General features: G+C 34.7%; 2 protein-coding genes across 5 annotated transcripts in view; both read right to left on the bottom strand.

Annotated features, from left to right (window-relative positions):
* The window catches only part of LOC134850886 (uncharacterized), a 201,917-nt gene that overhangs the window by 18,296 nt on the left and 162,495 nt on the right, over positions 1 to 21,126 (bottom strand). The gene's annotated exons all lie outside the window — the stretch shown is intronic.
* LOC134850884 (polyadenylate-binding protein-interacting protein 1-like) overlaps positions 8,676 to 21,126 on the bottom strand; it is a 174,949-nt gene continuing 162,498 nt past the window's right edge. For both annotated transcript variants that reach the window (XM_063866648.1, XM_063866649.1), the window contains 2 exons: positions 11,872 to 11,977; positions 8,676 to 9,130 (listed from right to left, as the gene is read on the bottom strand). In XM_063866648.1, coding sequence (XP_063722718.1) covers positions 9,055 to 9,130; positions 11,872 to 11,977 — 182 coding nt within the window. In that variant the 3' untranslated portion in view covers positions 8,676 to 9,054. The remainder of the gene's footprint in view (positions 9,131 to 11,871; positions 11,978 to 21,126) is intronic.

The following is a 21,126-nucleotide window of genomic DNA, read 5'->3' as shown; positions in this document are numbered from 1 at the left end:
AAAATGGAAGTCAGAAAACAAGTAAAAAGGTAGTCTGTAGCGCTGAAAAAATCCAAAAAAACTGTCTATGATCATCCCGTTTTACAATATATTACTTGGTTTTAAATTATAGTAGAGGATCCAAATTACTACTTTTACTCTGCTGACGACTTATGCTCACTCAGTATGAAAAGATAGATAATTTGAAGAAAATGACTTCAAAAACATAGCAATAGACACAGTTGGAAAATTTTCAATGAACTAATGAGAACCAAAAAAAAAACTTTTTTTTCGTAAACTTTTTGTCAACATCCAAACTTCGGAGAACAAATGTAACAAATGTAAAGTCATTAAATTGCATTTAAGTATCTTTTAAATTAAACTATTTTAGATAGGCAGTTGCTGTGCAAGCACAGGTTTTTATCAAACTATCAGCAATGACCTACTAGAAACACTGTTGAAAAAAAAAGAAAAACCTAATAAGTAAACAGAATTTTTTTAGAAAGGGTAATTAAATTAGATAAAAAATATTGTTTCTTATCTAGAAATTGCAAACTCTAGCGGAAATAGAACTCATCAGGGTTACTCTCTCATCAAATTACGACTAGTTTAATAATGACAAAAACGCAGACGAGTTCTCGCGAAACTCAGGAATTGTAAAAAATTCTATGATGACGAAAAGGGATATCATAAATTTTTTATTCCGCTGAGAAGTCTTACAATTAAAATTCATGTTCTTTACAACTGCTTTTTGTGCCTAATTTTTACCTCGCGTTTGCATACTATTCTACTCCATTACCAGCGGGATTAGAACTGTAACTTACTTTTCAGTAGTCAATCGAGTTACAAATTGTGAAACATTTGGAAGAGATTCCAGAAAATGCAAATTAAATGAACTATGCAACATCAATTCGATCACAAGGAAAAATCAAAAAAATCTGAAGGGTCATCTTTCATACTCTAAGTGACTCCTTTGGTTTTTTGGTCAGTGCCCAACCACTGCACTACCGGTTGCTGGCAATGACCAAGTTAGTGGCAAGGAAGAAAAGAGAAACTGAATATGCAATGAAATAAATATAATACAAAAGGGAAAAACTCAAATTCATAACATCACTCTGAGCAACCGTAACTTCCTAATCAGGGCGCGAGGATAAGTCAGTGTGTTTGATCAGCTGTACCAAATTTCTGAATATCTACAATAATCAAAGCTTCGAACCATTATTCTCATCAGATGTCTCATTGCGGATTCCGAACACCAGAACTATCTCCATTGAGGTTATCGTCCTAACCACCTGTGCCTCTTTGCCTTGTGTTTATCCAAAAGCAATATTTCATTTTTCAAAGAATATGAGAATAATTTGCCGTTTAGAACAATTTCTGCTCAAGACCTGCGAGATGGAAATCGAAAAATCATGTACTTAGAAAAAAGAAAGAAAAATTTGAAGATTTGATAGGGTAGTTTTTAAGAAAGGATAAAGTTTATAAGTAACGGTCAAAAGTTCAAAAACTTCAGTTGCGAAATCCATAACTTTTTTTCTTGGAAAAATTAGGTCGTGGTCACTTACGCAGAGGAGTTTCCCAAAAACGAGTTTCTCGATTGGACACTTAACTTGAGATATGGCAGAGTCGTTTTCGAGAAAGTCAAAACATTTCCCAAAAAACGGTCAAAGTTTCAAAACTTTGACATGTTTCAAGGCAATAACTTTTTCATAAGAAAAGAGGCGTAGACGCTTATACAGGTTAACGTTCAACAGCCTTTTGTTTCGATTAGAATTTTGATATCAGAAGTGCAAGATATTCAAGAATTTCCAAAAAATTGGCAAAATCAAAAAATTTGACTTTTCCGAGAATCATAACCTCTTGTGCAGAAAAATTTAGGCGTAGTCACTTGTGCAGAAAATATTCACTCCTGTTATTTTGAGAGAACCCAGATTTTGTAAGTCACTTTTCGAGAAAAGTCAAGTAATTTCGAAAATGAAAAAAAAATGACTTCTCAGAGAGTCATAACTTTTTGTGCAAAAAACTGGCCGTAGTCGATTAAACAGGAAAACTTACAACAACCCATTTTATCCATTGAACCCAATCGTTTATCCATTGAATCTCAGAGTTGGGATAGAAGTTTTTCAAAAAGCAAAAAAATCCCAAGATATGGGTCAAATATTACCCATAAATCAAATATGGGTGAAATAAAGTTATTTTCAAGTCCCCCTGAAACTACAAAAACACACTTGCAACCACAATGATACTTGCTTAGAGCACAAGATAAATCCGCGATGTGGTACCTCAGCATACGAAACCTGACCAGGCAAACGAAATGTCTACAATTCAATAATTACCAAAAAAATTTTCAACTTCATACATACTGAAAAAAACAATGAAAAAGCCGGGACTCAACATTAGGGTGCAAAAATTGTTTATGGGATTGAGAGTAACGTGAAACATGTTTTAATCAAAGACGCTTCTCACAAAACGGATATCAGTTTTAATGAATGATGTAAATTACTCGACCATTGGATGTTCAACATGTGAAACACAATCATACAGTTTATACTTTCTTCAATCCGTAATGTCGACGAGCCTGGGACTTAAACGCATATAAGCCCATTCTAAGTCGGATGTGCATACCGGCATATTAAGAGACATTTAAAAAACACTAGCAAGCCCGCCTCCAATTATCAGTTGGCTCGCAAAAATGTTTTGATCAAGCTATCCAAGCTATGAAACTTTGAACAATTTCAAGTTGAGCCATATCGTAAATCGGTTAGAAAAAATTAAGGTTCAAAATGTTTCTTGAAGCAAATCGGAAGGCAAAACCTAAGGTTTTTCTATGAAAGCATTTCAAGCGATGAAAAATTGAATTATTTAAAGTTGTTTCATAGAGCGAATAAATTCGCGAAAAGAGAAGTTTTTCTAGGCAAGCAATTCAAGCACAAAACTTTCGAACAAATTCACGTTGTGCGATAGAGCGAATCAGTTGGCGAAAAGTATAAACTTTTCTTAGTAAGCTAATCAAGCGATGAAACTTTGAAATATTTCATGTTACTTCACACAGCGAACTGGTTCGCAAAAGATTCAAGTTTTTCTAATCATACTATTAGAGCTATGAAACTGGAATTATTTGAAGGTTTTTCATAGAATGAATGCTGGCTATAAATATTATGATTTGAAACATTTCAGAACGAACTGCTTCATGAAAAGCTAATTTTTTTCTTAAGCAAGCTATTCAAGTTAAGAAAGTTTGAATTATTTCAAGTTATTTTATGGACCGAATCAGTTCTCGAAATGTTCAGGTTTTTTCACGCAAGCATTTCAATTCAGGAAACTTTGAAATATTTCATATCGTTTATTGGATCAAATCTTTTGCAAAAAATAGTTTATATGCTATTCAAGCAAGGTAAAATTTCAGATCTTTGCATGAAGCCAATCTGTTGACAACAAATTTAAGAAACTCTAAGCAAGCTAGATAAGTTATGAAACTTCAAAATATTTCAAGTTATTTCAAGTAGAAAAAAGAGCTAGCAAAAAGATAGCAAGCTTACAGTCTTCTAAGCATCTATTCAAGCTATGTAACTTAGAATTTCCCAAAATATTTGGTTGATCGAATCGGTCCGCAAAAAAAAATTAAATTTTTCTTAGCGAGCTTTTTTACGTAAAGAATTCAAAATAATAAATAATTCAGCTAAGTTTGTATCCCGAATCAGTTTGCGAAAAGCTTCTATATTTTCAACGCCAGCTAGTCAAGCTATAAAACTTTTAAAAATTTTGAAATATTTTAAGTTATTTTGCTGACCAAATCGGTTCACGAAAAGTTAAGTTTTTCTTAGCAACCTTTTAGAGCTATGAAAGTTTGAACTATTTCAAGTTAATTTATAGACTGAATCGGTTCAGAAAAAATTGAAAATTTTCTCAGCAAGCTTTTAAAGCTATGCAATTTGGAATTATTTCAGGTTGTTTTCTAAACCGAATCGTTTTGCGAAAAGCTTAAGTTTATCTAAGCAAGCTATTAAAGCTTTGAAACTTAAAATATTTAAAGTTATTATGCAAAAAGCTTGCTTACAAAATGTTTGCAAAAGCTTTGCTTTAAAAACTTAAGCTTTTTGCAAAACGATTCGCTCTATGAGATAACTTGAAATATTTCAACGTTTTTCTGAGCACACGATTCATGCGATGAAACTTTTGAACTTTTCAAGTTATTTCAAGGGGAAAATCGGTTCGCGAAAAGCTTAAGTTTTTCTAAGCAAGCTATTGAGGCAATGAAACTTTGAATTATCTCAAGTTTTTACAGAGCAAATCGATTAGCAAAAAGTTTGTTTTTCCAAGAAAGCTATGCAAGCGATGAAACTTTGAAAATTTCAAAACAATTCATAGTGCAAATCGGTTTGCAAACACCTAGTTTTTCTAGCAAGGAGGCTGCTGTTTTTAGTTGGTTCGTTTCAGAATTAAGTCAACCTAACAACGCAAATTTCGGGAAAAATGGACGGGAACTGTCTAGCCTTGAAAATGAATTGAGTTCATCTTGTCTACAGAAATGAATTTTTGTCAAAAACAATTCTAGAATATTCCGGACTTAGAAAAATCTGAAAGTTCTAGAACATTTTTGGCCTTCTCTTAAACGTTAAGCTTTAAGAATTTTTAAACGTTGCATTCGACAAAACATTGCGTCCATAGCGCATTCGGAGTTACATTTAATATATAAGAAGATAGTTTACCCCACAGCATATATCACATGCATGCAAAAAGATCAGATTCAAAACAGATCAATATACTCAGCATACAAAATCACAATTTTATTACATAACAGTGAAGGTTACCACCTCTTATGCAAGAAAAATCTTCAAGCTTGTATTCACTCATGAGATAAAGCTGATAATTTCAGAAAAAGCGCATAAGTTTCGAATCGATCAAACCAAAAACACTGAAAATCCAATGGCGTTATCCGAGTCTCAAACTGATTTCAATGTACTTATGGGCAGCTGAATAACCACTTCACTATCGTCCTTTAAGGAAGACCGTGATGAAGTCACATAACTGAAAACAATGAAATGAATTGTTCCGATGTAAAAGCATTAATGCGCGAAAGAGAGTGAAGACGAAAAAACTCATCTCCTTAAAACGTCCATATCAAACATTAGAAAAAACTGAATCAAATAAGTCGAGGGCAGCAAACATCCTGTAGACTATCATTGATGACAAAAAAAAACAACTGAAAATACAATTGAGTTTTCAATCGAAGTAGAAAAAAATAGAACTGATGATTATAAAAAGTGGTTATATGAAACAAACTCAACTAGAGAGTTATCTGATGTTTCCCTATTTTTAGCAACCCAAGTTCAAACCCCAGGCAATTAGCTTGCAAAATAAAAGGTTTCTGTGAAGACCGCATGACGTTATCTTTCCTACTTTAGAATAGATGAAAGTTTCCTTTTTCTTTACGTGGAGTCAAAAACATGGAAACACATTTGTTATTCACAACGGCCATCAAAGTCAGATACTCTTGAACAACTGCGCCGATATTTGAAAAGAAAAATCTTCCAATTTTTTGGATACTTTATACCCGTTTCTCTCTAAAAAGTGAAAATTTCAAACTGTGGTCAAACTTTAGGTAATTGAATTTGCATATCCTCTTTATAATAATTTTACGTCTATAACTAGATTTAACCCAATTCTTTTTTACATTTAAAGCATCAAGCCTTAAATATTTTGTAATATGGATAAAAATGACAAAAACGTTTATATGAAAATGAATATTTTTTTCTTCCAACAGAAGTTATGTTTACATTCTGTTTAATTTATTATTTATTATTTGTATAAATTACACCCATTACGCGAAAACTTTTGTGCATGCAAAAAAAGTTGTTACAAATTATTCACCTATTGCATTGCTTCCGTTTTTTTTTTCATACATTTCTTCCAAATTAAGAAAACCGGATAAACTTATGATAGCGCTTGAAAATTTTAAGAAAATCCATATTAAAATGATCTAGAAACTATTCACGTTTTTTGATCCATTCGCACATTTGTAAGAGCAGAGAATAACTTGTTTCCTTTTAGCAAAGGAAATTGAATTGAAGTTGAAAAGAAACTAGACTACTCTAGTATATCGTATCAACAACGGCCTCTTCCCTCGTTTATTGACATGCAACTAAAAAAGTAATTAACTGAAAACCAAACTCCATTTTTATGAGAACGCAGTTTGCGTTCTATTTAGCAAACGAATTAAAACAAACCACCAAAACATAAAATTGATTGTGAAAAAAAATAGTTTTCCAGTTAAAAAAGTTCGTTCTTGAAAAAACCAAAATATATATTCATATGCTGTGAAACAATCTCCACACGAGAATTGGATTGTCAATTGTATTGTTCAATGTAACAATTCACTGGAAAGTCTTTTAAACCGAATAATGTCTTTTTTATCAAGGGTAAGTTTTCAAAACTGTGTATTTAGAAAAGATCAAAAGGTGAAAAGTGGTGAGCTCACAAGCATTTCCAGATACCCAAAGAAAGAACATCCTCTTAGTCAATTGCAATCACTGTGTATCTCTGTCAGCGCATTTTTGAGGCCAGCAAAATTAATCGGGTCGTTTTTTATAGAATCTGAGTAGCCATGATGAAGCGAATAGGGAAACCTCTGAACAAAAAATGTTCTACACTCATTTTGTCACTATCCTGGGCCTCGTGATTCCTCCTGTGCATTGTTTAATAAAACGAAAACAAGTGAGTTGGTCCAAAAATAAATTTTAGACAGAAAAGCATGCATTAACCTAACAGAATGGGAGCCGAGAGGAGAGTAGGAATAAGACATTACACACGTGTTCAATCAGAGAAACGGCATCTGCACAGAATCGAGTGCTTATAGGCTGAAACATCGAATGGACCAATTCTGACTCTCCCACACAACAACGTCCTAAATAACTTGAAATTCTCTATATTCAAATTAGAGCACATAAATATATATCTGCATATGTTCACTTAATGTATGTGGCATGGTTTAAGGGGGGGGGGGAGGGGGGGCGTGCCTTTGGCTATCATTATGCAATGTCGTTATATTCTCAAGTTGAGTTCAAGCTTAACAAACAGAAAATAAAATATCGATTTATCTTTCCAAAATTAAAAACTTCACACATTCAGCAAAAAAAAACAATGGTCTAAACCAACTCTTTGCCTTCGAACAGGTATTCATTAAAACTTGTTAGTAGCACAAAGCCAAACAGCATGATTTGACGCATGTCTTACATGCCTTTTTTCAGCTAAAACGAGCACCAAATTACCCTTCAAGCTGAAACTTGAAACTTCACATCAGATTCAAGGTTAACAGAATGAAACCAATTGAAATAAAACAGCGACCTTGTTTGGATTTCAGGTGCAAAATGACTGTTCACACACTCCCATACAATTGTTAGGAAAGGGAATAGTTTGAAGAAACTGGACTCTATGAGGTAATGTTCAATAGACTTGTAGGTTAAAATAGTATGAAGAACTTGAAATAAAAATGATATTTTCTGATGAGAAGAGTAGACTGCATAAGAACGTACAAAGAGTGGTTAGGGGGAATGTTCACATTGTATCCAAATTTATACCAAACAATAATAGTCCTTTTCAGTTAGAGGAGCAGTCAAAACAGCGTAATTTCATCAACTGTGGCCCACTCTTTTTCAGAGACACTTGAGCCAATCAGATAGATTTACTTCAGAATGATTCAAGTGTGTACAACACAACCGAAAAGAGCCAAGTTAAGTGAGTGTAGACGTCACAGCCAAAGTACAAGCACAACATAGCAACAGTTTATAGGTCGAGGCTGCCACGTCCACACACGGCGACATGACAAATAACAAAAAAAAAAACTATTTAGAAAATCATCTATCTATTCTAACACGGAAGGACAAACTTAGAAACTAGGAGGAAAACTTAAATGCCCAGGTTTCTTCTTCAATTATACATAGAAAGATGTCTCATCTGGATATAGAGACGATATTAATCTTTCGCTCCCCCAAGAAAACACTATTTTTGTAAGCACTTTCACATTGCTTGCCATATTATTCCGCTAAGTTTCCACATTTTCGACCATTCTTTACTTAGAAACTGCTTTATTCATTTTTCCAACAGAAAAAAAAAGTAATAGCCACTTGGAATCTGAGTAGTTTGTGTATTTACAGGTTTAATTAAGCGACATTGAAATATTGCATTTAAGTGTGTGTCTCTAAGAAGAAAGCTAGCTAAATTCAGAGAAATATTGGAACAGTGGATTGATCTAGACTATAGCACAAACAAACTTTTATAACTTATAACGCTTCCTAATCGCAAGCATAATTAATTCATCAAACAATTGATTTATCAGTCTAATCGTAGCTGAACTAGAACTCATGATTGAAAGCCCTTAGGGGTGAAAGGAAAACGATTCAGAATTGAACGTATCGATCAAACCGATACTTGCAATTCAGTTAACAGTAAGTTCAGCATTGTCGGTCAATGGCAACAAACGCAATGTGTTTTCAGTTGCCACAGACATCAGTCAGCCGATTTGTTAAATAATAGCACATTGCAAAGAGATTGATTGAGCAGACAAATATTTCAGATTGAAACCATCTTGTGAGAAAAAAAACGCTTCACAAACATGACTACTTCCATGAGAAAACTTTGATAAAAAGCTTGATTTCAAGTTCATTATGATTGTACTAGTGTACCAAACAAAACATGTCTTTTTGTAAATAATTTGCTATTTTTCAATATTTTGTTCTCTTTTCATCTGAAATGATTAGTTAAATAACACTGAACTACTGTTATGAAGTAATTTGGATTTGTTTCAAAATTATTTTTCGTGTCAAATGTGAGCAACTAGTTTAGAAGAACTCGTTTTTCACTTTCGTTTTGCTACACTCTTGATCGTCCACTCCACTTGGGTGTATGCTTAAGTTACAGAGGCTGTGGTCATTAGTTGGACTGAATTGGACTGCGGGGTAGTTTCTGTTTCTGTTTCTGCTTGTGATGTGGGTGGGTGTGTTGAGGTTGATAGTGTTGAGAAGAAGGATGACATGACATGGTCCTGTGCTGCTGTTTCCTGCTGTCACCCCACCCCTCTCATGACATCTGGGACAGGAACATGTTGAATGCCTCCTCCTCTTCCGCAGACAACGTGTGCGACATCAGCTGCGCTCTACAACCACATCCACACACACGATAAGAGCACACACAGTTACTTTGCTGCTCACATGTTTTGCACAAATCAAACGACACATTCTGCATTTCCTGTTCAACTTTCTACGGTATCAGAAAAATAACTTCCTCGTAAAGCCCTCAGTGGTGAAATATCTGCAGCTTCTTGAAACTTTAGTTTTACTCCATTAAAATTTTTTTCAACTAAAAACAGTGACAGCAAATAACCATCGGAATGGGTGGAGTGATACATCATATTAAAACCTTCCAGCCATGATTCTAATATTTAGAAAAAATCAACCATAGCCGAACGACTTTTGGAAAAGAGTCAATGAACACAAGTAAACAAAAAATACTGCTTTGTTTTTTTAAATCTCAGCTTTCAAAAACTTTAAGACAAAAATAGATGCTTTTAAACCTCTTTGATTTCTAAAACAAATTATGACTTACATTTTTAAAATCAAATTAACTAATTTGAGAATTTCTATTTCGCCAGGAAATCTGAAAATAAATTCTACTTTCGATACTCGCTGTTCGATAGTGGAATTTGTCTTCCTTTTAACAAATTAAATGAAAAGATGTCAAAAAGAAATCAAAAGTCAAACCGCAAAAGAAGTTTTAGTCTGAAAAAAAAACAAATAAAACATTGCCACTTATTTGAAAGTCTTGTCTTAACTACGTTCATCGACCCAGTTTCGGAAAAAAACTTATCAGTACAATTTCCACTTTCAGTACAATTTCGAACAAAGCGAGCGAGCAGGCTTTTTGTAAACGGACAAGCCGTGAAACTTTAGTTTCACTCAAGTAAATTAAAATTTTGGCGGTCTTGTTTCTTTTGAAGTTTTTAGCGCCGTCTTTGGAATGAAAAAACTTCAAAATTTCAAAAAAAACTGCAAAAAATTAAAAATGGTTGCCCAAATGCCTATTTTACTGTAACTGCCGAATATGTCTAAATTCTGGTCTTTTGCCAGATCCTTTCATTGCATCAAGAACCAAAAACGACACTAATTTGAAAAAAAAAGTATCCTTTCATGTACTTTTTTAAGAAAATGTCAGATAACTCTGTGCTTTTTGCACCGCACCCGGCTATCCTTGCTATTACTTTCAATGGTCAGAAAGGAAAAATATCAAATATCTGAGCTAAGAAATTCAAAAAAGAAAGATAAGCATGAAAGGAAACAAAACAAAAACTAATTACTTGAGAAATTTTTCTTGAGTAAGGTCTTTGAAATTCAAAAACTTTTTATGATTGGCAACTTCTTTATGAAACCAGCAAAAATAGACATAGGCAAAGTTGCACTACGCATACACAAGCAAAAATATGACCAATAACGTTATTGTGAAAAACTGAATAAAACAATTTCTTAGGTGACGCACGCCAATTATGGGTCTACATAAATGCTAAGTGACGCAGGCCAATTATGGCGCATTGGCAGTAACAGTCAATTTGAAAAAAAAAGAAATTTACCAACTAAAATGCCTCAATTTATAGAGCGGACGCATTTTAACTAGTATACGAAAAAGTTTATTAAAAACCTCCGACAACTCCCAGGTTCGAACCCCCCCCCCCCCCCTCTTTTTTTGTTGCGGGTCTCCTTCCCTACCTCTACGCTACAGATCCATCATATCTTGAAGCTAAAGTACTGTTTGTAAAATAATAGTCTGTGTAAATATCCTTAGCATTTGCTGTACTTGATAGCTGGTTATTGATCAAAATGACACTTTCAAAATGAACACATTTTGCCGCAACAATATTTGCGTCTTATAAAAGTTTGCGACTTAGGCTGGAAAAAAAAAGAATTCATAGTATCAAACAAGCTTTGCTTGTGTAATAACAAGGATATCCTGCTACTGTGCAAGTAGCCCAGAATGTTCAGACTAGTCTTGAACAAAATAAGCAAAAAAGTTTTTTTCAAAGTAGTGTCAATTCTTCTCCATGGTGTGGGTGTGATAAAATAATCTAGACAAAAAAAATAAAGCCTATATTTGACTCTAAAAGTTAAAAAGCAAATTGGACAAAACAATTTTTAAAAAAGATGACCAGAAAAACAAAAAAAAAGAATTAAGAGACCAAAAGAATTTAGCTGAAACTAGGCAGAAATATTCTTTTGTAAGCGGCTAAAATTTAGCAAAAGAGGCCAGCTCGCTCGCTTTATTCGCTCGAAATTAGACCAAATCAAAACTTTGAAACGTATTTTTCGCGACAATGAGACAACTTTTTTGAAGTTTCAAATTGTCTTTCATATGATATATTACTCGACCCATGACTCCATGAATGTTTTTGGTACCTGATTTTGCGTGCAAAAAAGAAGAAAAAACACAAACACTTTGAGAATCACAGCAAATTGAGAAAAACCCAGCTTTCTAAACTCAAAAACCTTTGAAAAAAGATTGCAGGATAAATATATCTACGTTGGAGCTCACAGCATCCAAAAAAATAAAAACAGTTCCTAAAAAATATTGTTTTGATTGACTTAGCGCAAAATTGCAAACTAAAATGAGCGACTTGCAAAGGAAAAAAGTGGACTGGACTGAACATAGACCCTATGCTCGATTTCTTCTTAAAATAAACCCATTTAAGAAAACTGTATCAATTGCTAAACTTTTCATTCGGCTGGGAAACTCCCATTTCGAAACGAGAAATTGATCACGTATTTTCGCGCCACTTCCGCTTTCTTAATTGGAGAACGAAATTTGCCTGCCTTTTAGCAAATGAACTTAATAAGTGTAGTGAATACTTACAGGGGGTTGTTGTGTTGGTTGTTGCTGGTCTGACTGTCTGCCACATCTCCCTCCCCGTGCAAGTACATGAACCTGTCAGAAGCTCTCAGGTCATTCTCCACAAAGTCTAAACACACTCACTCTCACTTTCATATAATTAACACTTTACGTATGCACGACAATAACTGTCTTCTGCCAGCCTCCTCGATGGTGGCTGTAATGCGCTTTCCTAAAGGTCATAACAAGGTCATACTACAACATGCCCGTGTGACTAAATCAACAAACTTCAAAACCTTATCCTGCGGACATATTCAGGAATTTGGGAACTGGAGAAGTACCCAGTAACAAACCGATTGCGTAAATTGATTCGACAATGCGCAGCAAAAACCTTAACTTAGCAGATGAGGGATTCAATTGCGAAAATACTTGGATTAATTGAATGTTGCGCTTTGCGCCTAACTATTAGAATGCCACTTAAATTGGTGCCAGGATGTTATATGGACCCCTGCTGAACAGCCACTATTGTTTCAATTCCAACCAACCATCTCAACTCAAACCAAACAAATTAAATGGCTGTTTCGAATCACTTTTTAGCTAAAAGAAACAGCATGAAAACACAGCCAACAGACAGCTAGGAAAAAGTCAAGGAATTGAAGGAGACCGAAAAAACATGAGTTCTTTTCTTTCAACTCTAGGAGAAAAAATCCATCTCCTCAAAGCTCTTCGAACTTTATGAACCTTCCATGATTGATTTTTCGATAAACTAACTGGATCACAAGCTAACCTTTTTATTCCGCTGGGAAATCATTAAATTGAAATCAACTTTCGAAATAATGTCATTCACGTTTCTTTGCGGCTTTCCACTTTCGTGATTGGAAGCGTAATCACACTGCAATAATTCAACTTTGCGAGTGAATAACTTTCCAGACTTTTCCAGAAACAAAAACGAAAAAACATGGGTTAAACAAGTGTCATTCTTTCATTCAGTAATATTACGAAAAGAAAAGATTCCATTATTTCATTTTAAATAATCCGGTGGCAGAAAACAGAACATCTCGCATTTAGTACAGAAACTCGACAACTTATAAGGATCACTCAATCTTAGACTGGTCCTTATAACCAACGACCATCAGCATCCTGGTTCACAATGTGCTTTATTGCTCGAAATCATTAAAAAGAAGATGCAATATATTACACAAATGCAAAGCTGCTCTTCGGAAACAGAAGCGAAAAATGTCCAAAAGTAGTTTTAAATAAGGTAAAAAAACAGAAAAAAGCAAGAAAATACAAATAGTAATGAGTTTTCAAAAAAATAATAATAATAACATCTACGGGAACCGAACATGCAAATACTGAAGAAGACTTCCCTACAGAACTGTGCCACAAGAGCGCTGACAGAAACCAAACAGTTGTTATCAATCATTTGGAGATCAAGGTGAGTTAGAACCGAGGTGGTTAACTCATAGAGTAATTTCGGATAGGGTACACCGTCTGCTCGTCACGCTATCTTATTTTCGGCCGGATAGATTCGTGCAACTTCTTAGTCTAATACCGATCCTAATCTTACTCTTATACTATCTAGTCTCAGGTTGTTTAACTAGTCTCTGCTAGGCTCAATAGATCTAGGGTATACTGGTTTATTGCGGCTGCTGAAGTGCTCGGGAGAGTCCAACTAATTTCTAAGTTAAATTCAAATCTCTCTGGTGCTGAAATTACAAGTAACTTCAGCACTTACAAATAAGTGGGTTGTTAGTTAGATGGATCATGATTGGTTAATATTAAATACTTTACATTGGTAAAATATCTAAATTATCCAATCATAAAATGTAGTCTAGATCAGGTTCCACCCATCCGGGTTTTACAGAGTTTTTTTAGAATAGTTCTTCTGCAATTCGAAGGATGGATGATGGACGTTGGTGTTTGGCGAACATCATATTTCTTCTGTTTCCTCTTTGTTAAAGAAGTTCCAGGAAGCTGGAGTTAGAGACATAAGACGTTGTGTCTTCTAGTGACAACGACTAAGTCTTTGCAACAAACTCAAATCTGATTTCAGAATGGTTTGCTATGTCAGGTTTTTCTGTTCTGCGTGGAGAACTTCTTTTGTGTCTGATCTAGTTTGGGAATGGCGTGGAGATTGTGCGTGGAGGGGATGCCTGGTTACTCGGATCTGTACGTATACTTGAACGTCGAGGTGGTCATTGGTCTAGTTCAATGAAGTCCTTTTCTGCGAAGTCAAGTCGTACTCTAAATCCTTTGAGTTGTGATTGTGAGTGGCATATCGATTGTGGTTGGCCATTCTCTCTCGAGTGTAGTGGGGTCGTTTTGTCTTTAGATGTTCGTCCTTGGTGTTGTATTCTGATCTATGTATTGCATAATGTAATTTACATTTTATAAAACATTTATTAGTTTAATATTTTTTAATTATGATTTTAGTTAGTTGTTTTCACAAAAGCTTTTTATTTTAGTTCGGTTATTTTGAAGAGTTACTCACACTTGAGTAGCTCTTATTAAAAATAGAGGTGTGGTCACAAAGCGTGGATGTAGCGCGGTGGGTTAGGCCGGCTATAGAGCATGCTCAGGACGTCCTTCCTGGTGGGTTAGGCCAGGAGTGGGAGTATGATTTCATGCGGTTTTTGTGAGGGGTCCTGTTATGTGACAACGTTTTATGTTGGGTTTGTTGTGGTTTTTCTTATGTCTTGTTGGTTATGTCCTTTTTCCAAAAAGCAAATTGTTCGTGGTATGGGTTTGTCTTTCGACTTTTTTGTGTTTTATTATTTCTTTCTTAGACTTTATAATAGTCTTCAAAAGAATAAATTATCCAGTTTTAAACTGGGTTAATCCGGTTTGGGTACCGTTGGTTTCCTTTTCTTAGTCATGCTGTTATTCTATGATTTGTGGTATTTAGTAAGCTGCGTTGGTTAGTTTTGTTTAGTATATGATTCCTTTCCAACCGGGTTAAAGGAAAGTTTGAAACATGTTATTATATGTTAGAGTTGTTGAGTGTGAAAACTTGAAACTGAAATTCATTATTTTAAACAATTCTTCGTGGGCGAGCTGTGCGAGTGTGGATAGAATTTCTGTGCGAATAAATGAGAATATCAAAAGGTTAGTACTGCATTTGCATTTTATTAATTTACTGCATAGAATTTGGAAATTTACTGCTAGTTATGGGGGAATTTTAAGTTACAAATTTTCATCATAATTAGATTTACTGCTTGTGGGGAAAATTTTAGAAATGAATTTACTGCATTGGTATTAAATTTATAAATTTATAAGTGTAAGAGATTAATAGAATTTTTGAAATCTGTTTGATGAAATTTGCGATCTTTATTTCTTTTTTGTGGTTTTTGTAGGTGATCGTCGGATGAAGGCTAAAAATCTAAGGAAAACATGGATAAAGTATGGTGAGTATTTTAATATTTAATTAGTTAGTAATATTCATTTAATTCATACTTACCTGTTAGTCGTCGGGGAAAAAACCGTGGGGGAAGATGTCGTGAATTAGTTCTGAAGTTGCTAGTAGTTTAGCTAAGATGCGGATGATATTTTTAGTCTGAAGCAGTGGCCAAAGCAATTGAAGTGCCTTAATAGTGGTTAGTTCTTCAGTGCCAACTGCAAACTCATAAGGTGTGTTTTGGATTAGATTATATAATTTGTGATTGAATTTAGTGTTGTGGATGAATTCTAAAATTGGGATTTCTATAGGTTGTACAAACTCGTGCGGGATAAGGAAGGGTCGGGATTCTTCGGCGTTGAAGGTCTTGGTGATGGGACAGAAGATGTACATTTGGGTTATGGGGTCATAATTGCGAAGAATACCATGAAGGTTAGTATCTTTAATGCAATATGTGAAATTTAGGAAAAATGGTGAAGTGTATTTGGAATTAATGAATTGAAAACGATGGTGTGGTTGTCTAGAGGGTGTGTGTAGGTCAAAGTGATTTTGGATGAAGCGATAATAACTATATGTGTGGGTTTGTTTAGTGCGCAACATAATATCGTGTGAGCAGTGTAAATCTCTTTCGTGTGGTGCAAGGAAATGAAAGGTTAGTGAAAATATTTGGAAGCGTTCTTTAAAACTTTCGTATGCTTGTGTGTCTGTTAGTGCTTCTGAAATAATGTGATCAAACTTTCGGTCGAAAATGTTTAGTGTAAATATATATGGTGTCTTGATGAAAAATTTTTCGGTAATTTGTGGATTAGCGAAGCGATCGTCGTCTAAGAATTGATCTTGGTTAGCTCTGATGATGTTGTGATCATAGTATTCGAGTGTATATTCGTTAGCTCTAGGTGCAGTGTGTGTTTTTAGTGATTTTTTATATCCAACGTAAGTAAATTGTCTAGCGGTTAGTGGTGTAGTGAGTCGATATAGCATGTCCGTATTTCGCTCTATATCGATGTGAGTGTTAGATAAAGGTAAGCAAAGAGGGTTAGTAAAATGATAATATGAGGTCCAAGAGAGAGTGGGCATTAAAACGTATTCATCTACAAAGTTGCGTGTTTCGTTAGTGTCGTGGGGGGTGTTTAAGGTGTATTGTGGGAATGAGGGTAAGGTGATGGCTAAAAATTCTTTTGTGTTAGTATGCTTGGGGTGGTTGATGTATTCACGGGCTGTTCCTGGTTTTGCTGGGAAAGGATGGTTGGGGAACTTTCTTTTAAAAGTGCGGTAAGCTCTATTAGTATTGTGTGAAGATTCAGTTGATGTGGATGATGGTGCTAATGATTCAGTATAATTTGAAGAGGGTGTAGGGGTAGGGGGGTTGGATGAATTGTTTGTGGGGGAGATTTGGTTTATTGTTGGGGTATGGAGGTGGTAGGGTTGTTGTTGAAGGGTAATAAAATTATCTAGCTCTGGGGAGATTCGGGGGGTGTCTGGAGAATGAGATGATTGGTCAGAATGGTATGAGGAGTAGGTCGGGGTAACTTGGGAAGCATAAGAGGGTGTGGGAGTGATTGGGTCAGGGTTATTGGATAATATGGGTTGAAAAGGGGGTTGAGAAAAATTAGAAGAATTATGAAAATTATTGGATGGGGATGGTTCTGAGTCGGCGAATTCATCGGGGGTTTCAATATTCGGGTTATTGAGTTGTGAGATGGAATATAAAACTGAGATGTGTGAATTAGTGTCGGAATTCATGCCTGATGTTACATTACTAGATGGAAAATCGGGTGGCGGAAAAGCAAAAAGTGGTATTATTGGGATTGGAGAGGTAAGATTGGTTGGGTGGGAATGTGATCGGTGTAGTGATCCAAGTTGGCGGCTCATCGTGGGCTAAAAAAATGATTATTTTGAGACTGAAAAGCGGTGGTATGGGGTTGTTCAATAATTTGTTCATAAGTATTATCATCTTGTGACTGGTGTGTCATTATATGTTGGATGGGACTTTGTGATGTGGTGAGTCGAAAATTTGGATTATGTGTGATGGCTAAATTTCGAAAATTTCGTGGGACTAGGGATAGTGGATGGTTATTTGGTAGGGGTGGTAATTGTGGTGCCGTTGGCGTTATGTCTACATTGTTATGTTCTTCGTCGTATGTATTTTGTCGTGTTGCTATTTTTGTGTTATATTCTTTTATTTGTGCGTCTAAAAGAATTTTGTTTATAGATGTAGAAAAGATTCCAAAAAATCCTGCAAAGAGTATGCGTGCTACGCTTGCTTGTCTGTTTACTTGTGTGTGTATAGCACATGTGTTGTAGATTCCTTTTAAAAGTGAGAAAAGAAATCCAATAAAGTTAAACATTGCGTATAAAATAGTCAATTTTTCTAAGATGTAGTAGGGCCATCCTAGAAAATCGAGGATCTCATTTTTGAGTGTAACAAAGCTAAAAATGTTAATTGGTGATATATCTTGGGGACGGTATTTTTCACCGTTTAGATATATATAATCTTTAATGTCTTTAAAATATCCGCTATAGTCTTGCGTGTAGATATCGGCAAATCCTGCGGTTTCTGCAAGTTTGCGTAAATTTTGGTCTATTGATTGTCTTTGTATAGTGTCCATTTGTGTTAATAATTCTTGGAATTGTTGTGTTCTAATGTGATGTTGAATATCTGATTTTGAATAGATTCCTATTGATTGTAAGTCTATATTTGGGTTTCGAGCAATAGCGCGAATGCTTTCTGGTGAAAATTTTTTGAGTGATTGCATTAATGTGGGATATGGAGTGAGAAGATAATATTTATTTTCATCAGGGTTTAGTTGTACTACATTGTGGCTGTTTTCTGATCCACATGGGACTGCGGTATCCCAGAAATAGGTTCTTCGTGAAAGTGTATCCACGAAATGTACTTTATTCTTATAAAAGATAGGGATTCTTTTATAACATCGTTTATCTTCAAAAACGTATAGTGGTGATACTTTTTTAGTACAAGTATAAAACCATAAGATGTTTCCTTCATAGTCTAAAAAATTTGATCTATTTCCAGATAATAAGTATCCTGCATAGGGTATTTTTAATACTGCTAGTGCAAGTGATTGTAATATTTGTGTTCGTTCTAATTCGCATAGTTGGTGTAGTGTTTCTAATTCGGAGAGTGACATTTCTTGAAAAATTCGGCTAATTGTATAATCTAGTTTCATATCTAAATGAATATCATAGTGGATATTACCGAAATATGTAGTATTCATTAGTGATAATTCTTGTAAGCGTGTGCTTCTGGTGTCATGGGGTTTTAGATGTCCACCAGGTTGTCCGTTGCTTTTTTCAAAATTAACTGGTATATAGGATGTTCCTTCGTTTGGAGGATGACCTGTGGCATATGGGTCGATTTTTACTTTTCCAGTGGTCATGTCGAATCCTTTTTCGTATTCAACTAATATTTCAGAGTATTGTGTTCTGTGAAGTGGATTCCTGTATTTACATGCAAGTTCTGTTTCTTGATATATTTGAAAACGTGTCAATTTATTTTCTATATTGTCTATGTTTCTAAAATTAGAACTTAGTTTTCGTGATGGATGGACTTGTTCATATGGAATTGATTGTATAAAATATTTTTCGTGAAATTTTATCATACGAGCGTGTATTTTTGCTACTTGAAATGTTGTACATGTATCTTCGGGGAACCAAACAATTGTTGCTTGTGTTCTCGTTGTAGGGTCGCAATAACCTTGATCATTTTTACAAGGTAATCGGATTCCTTGATAGATCATTGTATTATCTGATAAATCTCGTGTTAGTTGTATTTTTTCGAGTTGTATTTTCCAATCGAAAAACATTATTTCTTGGTATCCTTTATTTTTTTGTGTCTGCTTTGCAGTTTGATGGGTCATTTATACCAATGTGTGGTATCCAATGTTTATCGTGTAGGTCATAGGTTAATCGTCCGTGTGCGCCGTTATACGGGTAATTGTTGTCTAGTTTTATATGTCCTTGGTGTCTTTCAAGTTGTGATTGATGTACAGAGTCTGAAAAAACTTGAAAATTAACTAACTTTCTTGCGGAGTTTTTATTTTGTGTGATGTTTAGTCTAAGTAATTCACTTTTACAATCGTCGGGATTGAGATGTAAAAGACGTTCTATATTACTCTGATAGAATGATTCATGGTCAAGTCGGTTTTTGTTTCCGTTCGAGACTTGTGAACAATGTACTTTCTTTTCGGAAAACGTTGCTGTGAATTTATAACCTGTAACTGTTGTTGCTCGGGCTTTTGAATAGAGTGTTGCTATTACATCTGTGGTTTCTATAGCTTGTGGTTCTGTTTCACATTGTGATACTTGATTTATTGCATATTTTTGTAGTGTTTTTTGTTCATTTTCTTCACAATCGTAATGTGTTACTAATAAATCTTGTGGTCCTGTACGAGGGGAAGGGTTAATGTTTTGATTTGAGATTACTAGAAAAAGGAGTTGGAGAAATATTAATAATTTTAGAATATACATGTGTATGATAATCCTGAGTATGGATTATAAAATGTAATGTAGCCAATTGTGTTTTTGGTATATCTGTCGTATTTGTATATTACTTCAGTAGTTATAAACGGTGGTGGTAGTGATTGAGCTGTTATGTTAGGTGGATTTAATGGGTAGGGATGTTGGGTAATATTATTTAAATTAACTGTGATTTCAAACTTTAATTGTAAACTGTTTTGTTGGAGTATTTGAATATTGTGATCACGGATATCGTTGTGAATATCTTGGCGATATTGTAATCTATTAAGTGCCCAGTTATGAAGGCGGTTACTTTCTTGATGTTGTCCAAATAATGGTGGAGGTGCTGTAAATGTATTCCAATCTAGTCTTAAAGGAATATTTATTGATGATTGTTCTCGGTATCTGGCGTCGAGATTATTTGGAAAATTTAAGTTAAAAGGTGGTGGTGAAATCTGGCTTATTGATGGTGTTGATGGTAGTGATAATGTTTCTGGTAGTGATGAGGATGTTGTTGTATCCGTAGAAATATCTATTGGATTATTGACTAAATTTAATTCACCTTGTGTAAATGAATGTGTTGTCCAATATGGTAGTCGTGATGCCTGGTTTGGGGGGTTAAAGGGATTTTCACGTATTTGTTCAGATGTTGGTGTTGAACCTAAGTAATCTGATGGTAGACTTGAGGTGCTACGTTGTGAAAGAAGCGTAGGGGTTTCTGGTAATATACCAATGGGGTTTTCTGGAGTGTTTTGTGATGGGGATTGAGGTATATCAAAATGAACTCGGGGAGTTTGAAAATTTCTGTTTCGTCGAGGATGTATAATTTGTCTATTTATTTCGACTGTATTTTGGTTTTGACTAGGATTTCTTATTCTACTCAGTTCTTGTGGTAGTGTTGGGTATAGGTTATATGTTGGTTCGCTTAGAGGTGCTTGTCGTTGAACTGGTTCTAGTGGTTCTGATAAACGAGCATGTCGTTCTTCAAAAGTGTATGGATTATCTTGAAAAGAAATTCGTGTAGATGTTTGAGGATTTTGAGTAATTGAAGGTGGTGTTTGGTTATCTTGGGATGATGTCGGTGAAGACTGACTTTGTGACTGTTGGGTAGCAATTTTTGATGGATTTTTGAATTGTTACTTTAGTGGGAAGGTTTATGTTTATTATAATATTCTTCCAAAAAAAGAATTAGAAGGATTGTTGCTAGGGCAAATGTGAAGATTGCTTTCTTTATACATTTACATATTGTCAAAATGAGGGATGATAAGAATACTATGAAAATTACAAACAATAAAAAAATATCAGTTCTACTGAAAATTTTTCGTATCATTTAGACAAGTTATATGAATCGTACCTGTGGATGTAATCAAGGGTTTTGGAAAGTTGGAGGAATAGTTCGAGTATAG

Source organism: Symsagittifera roscoffensis, chromosome 7 (genome assembly GCF_963678635.1).
Source record: "Symsagittifera roscoffensis chromosome 7, txSymRosc1.1, whole genome shotgun sequence".
Taxonomy (NCBI): Eukaryota; Metazoa; Xenacoelomorpha; order Acoela; family Convolutidae; genus Symsagittifera; species Symsagittifera roscoffensis.
This window is presented reverse-complemented; position numbering and strand designations above follow the sequence as displayed.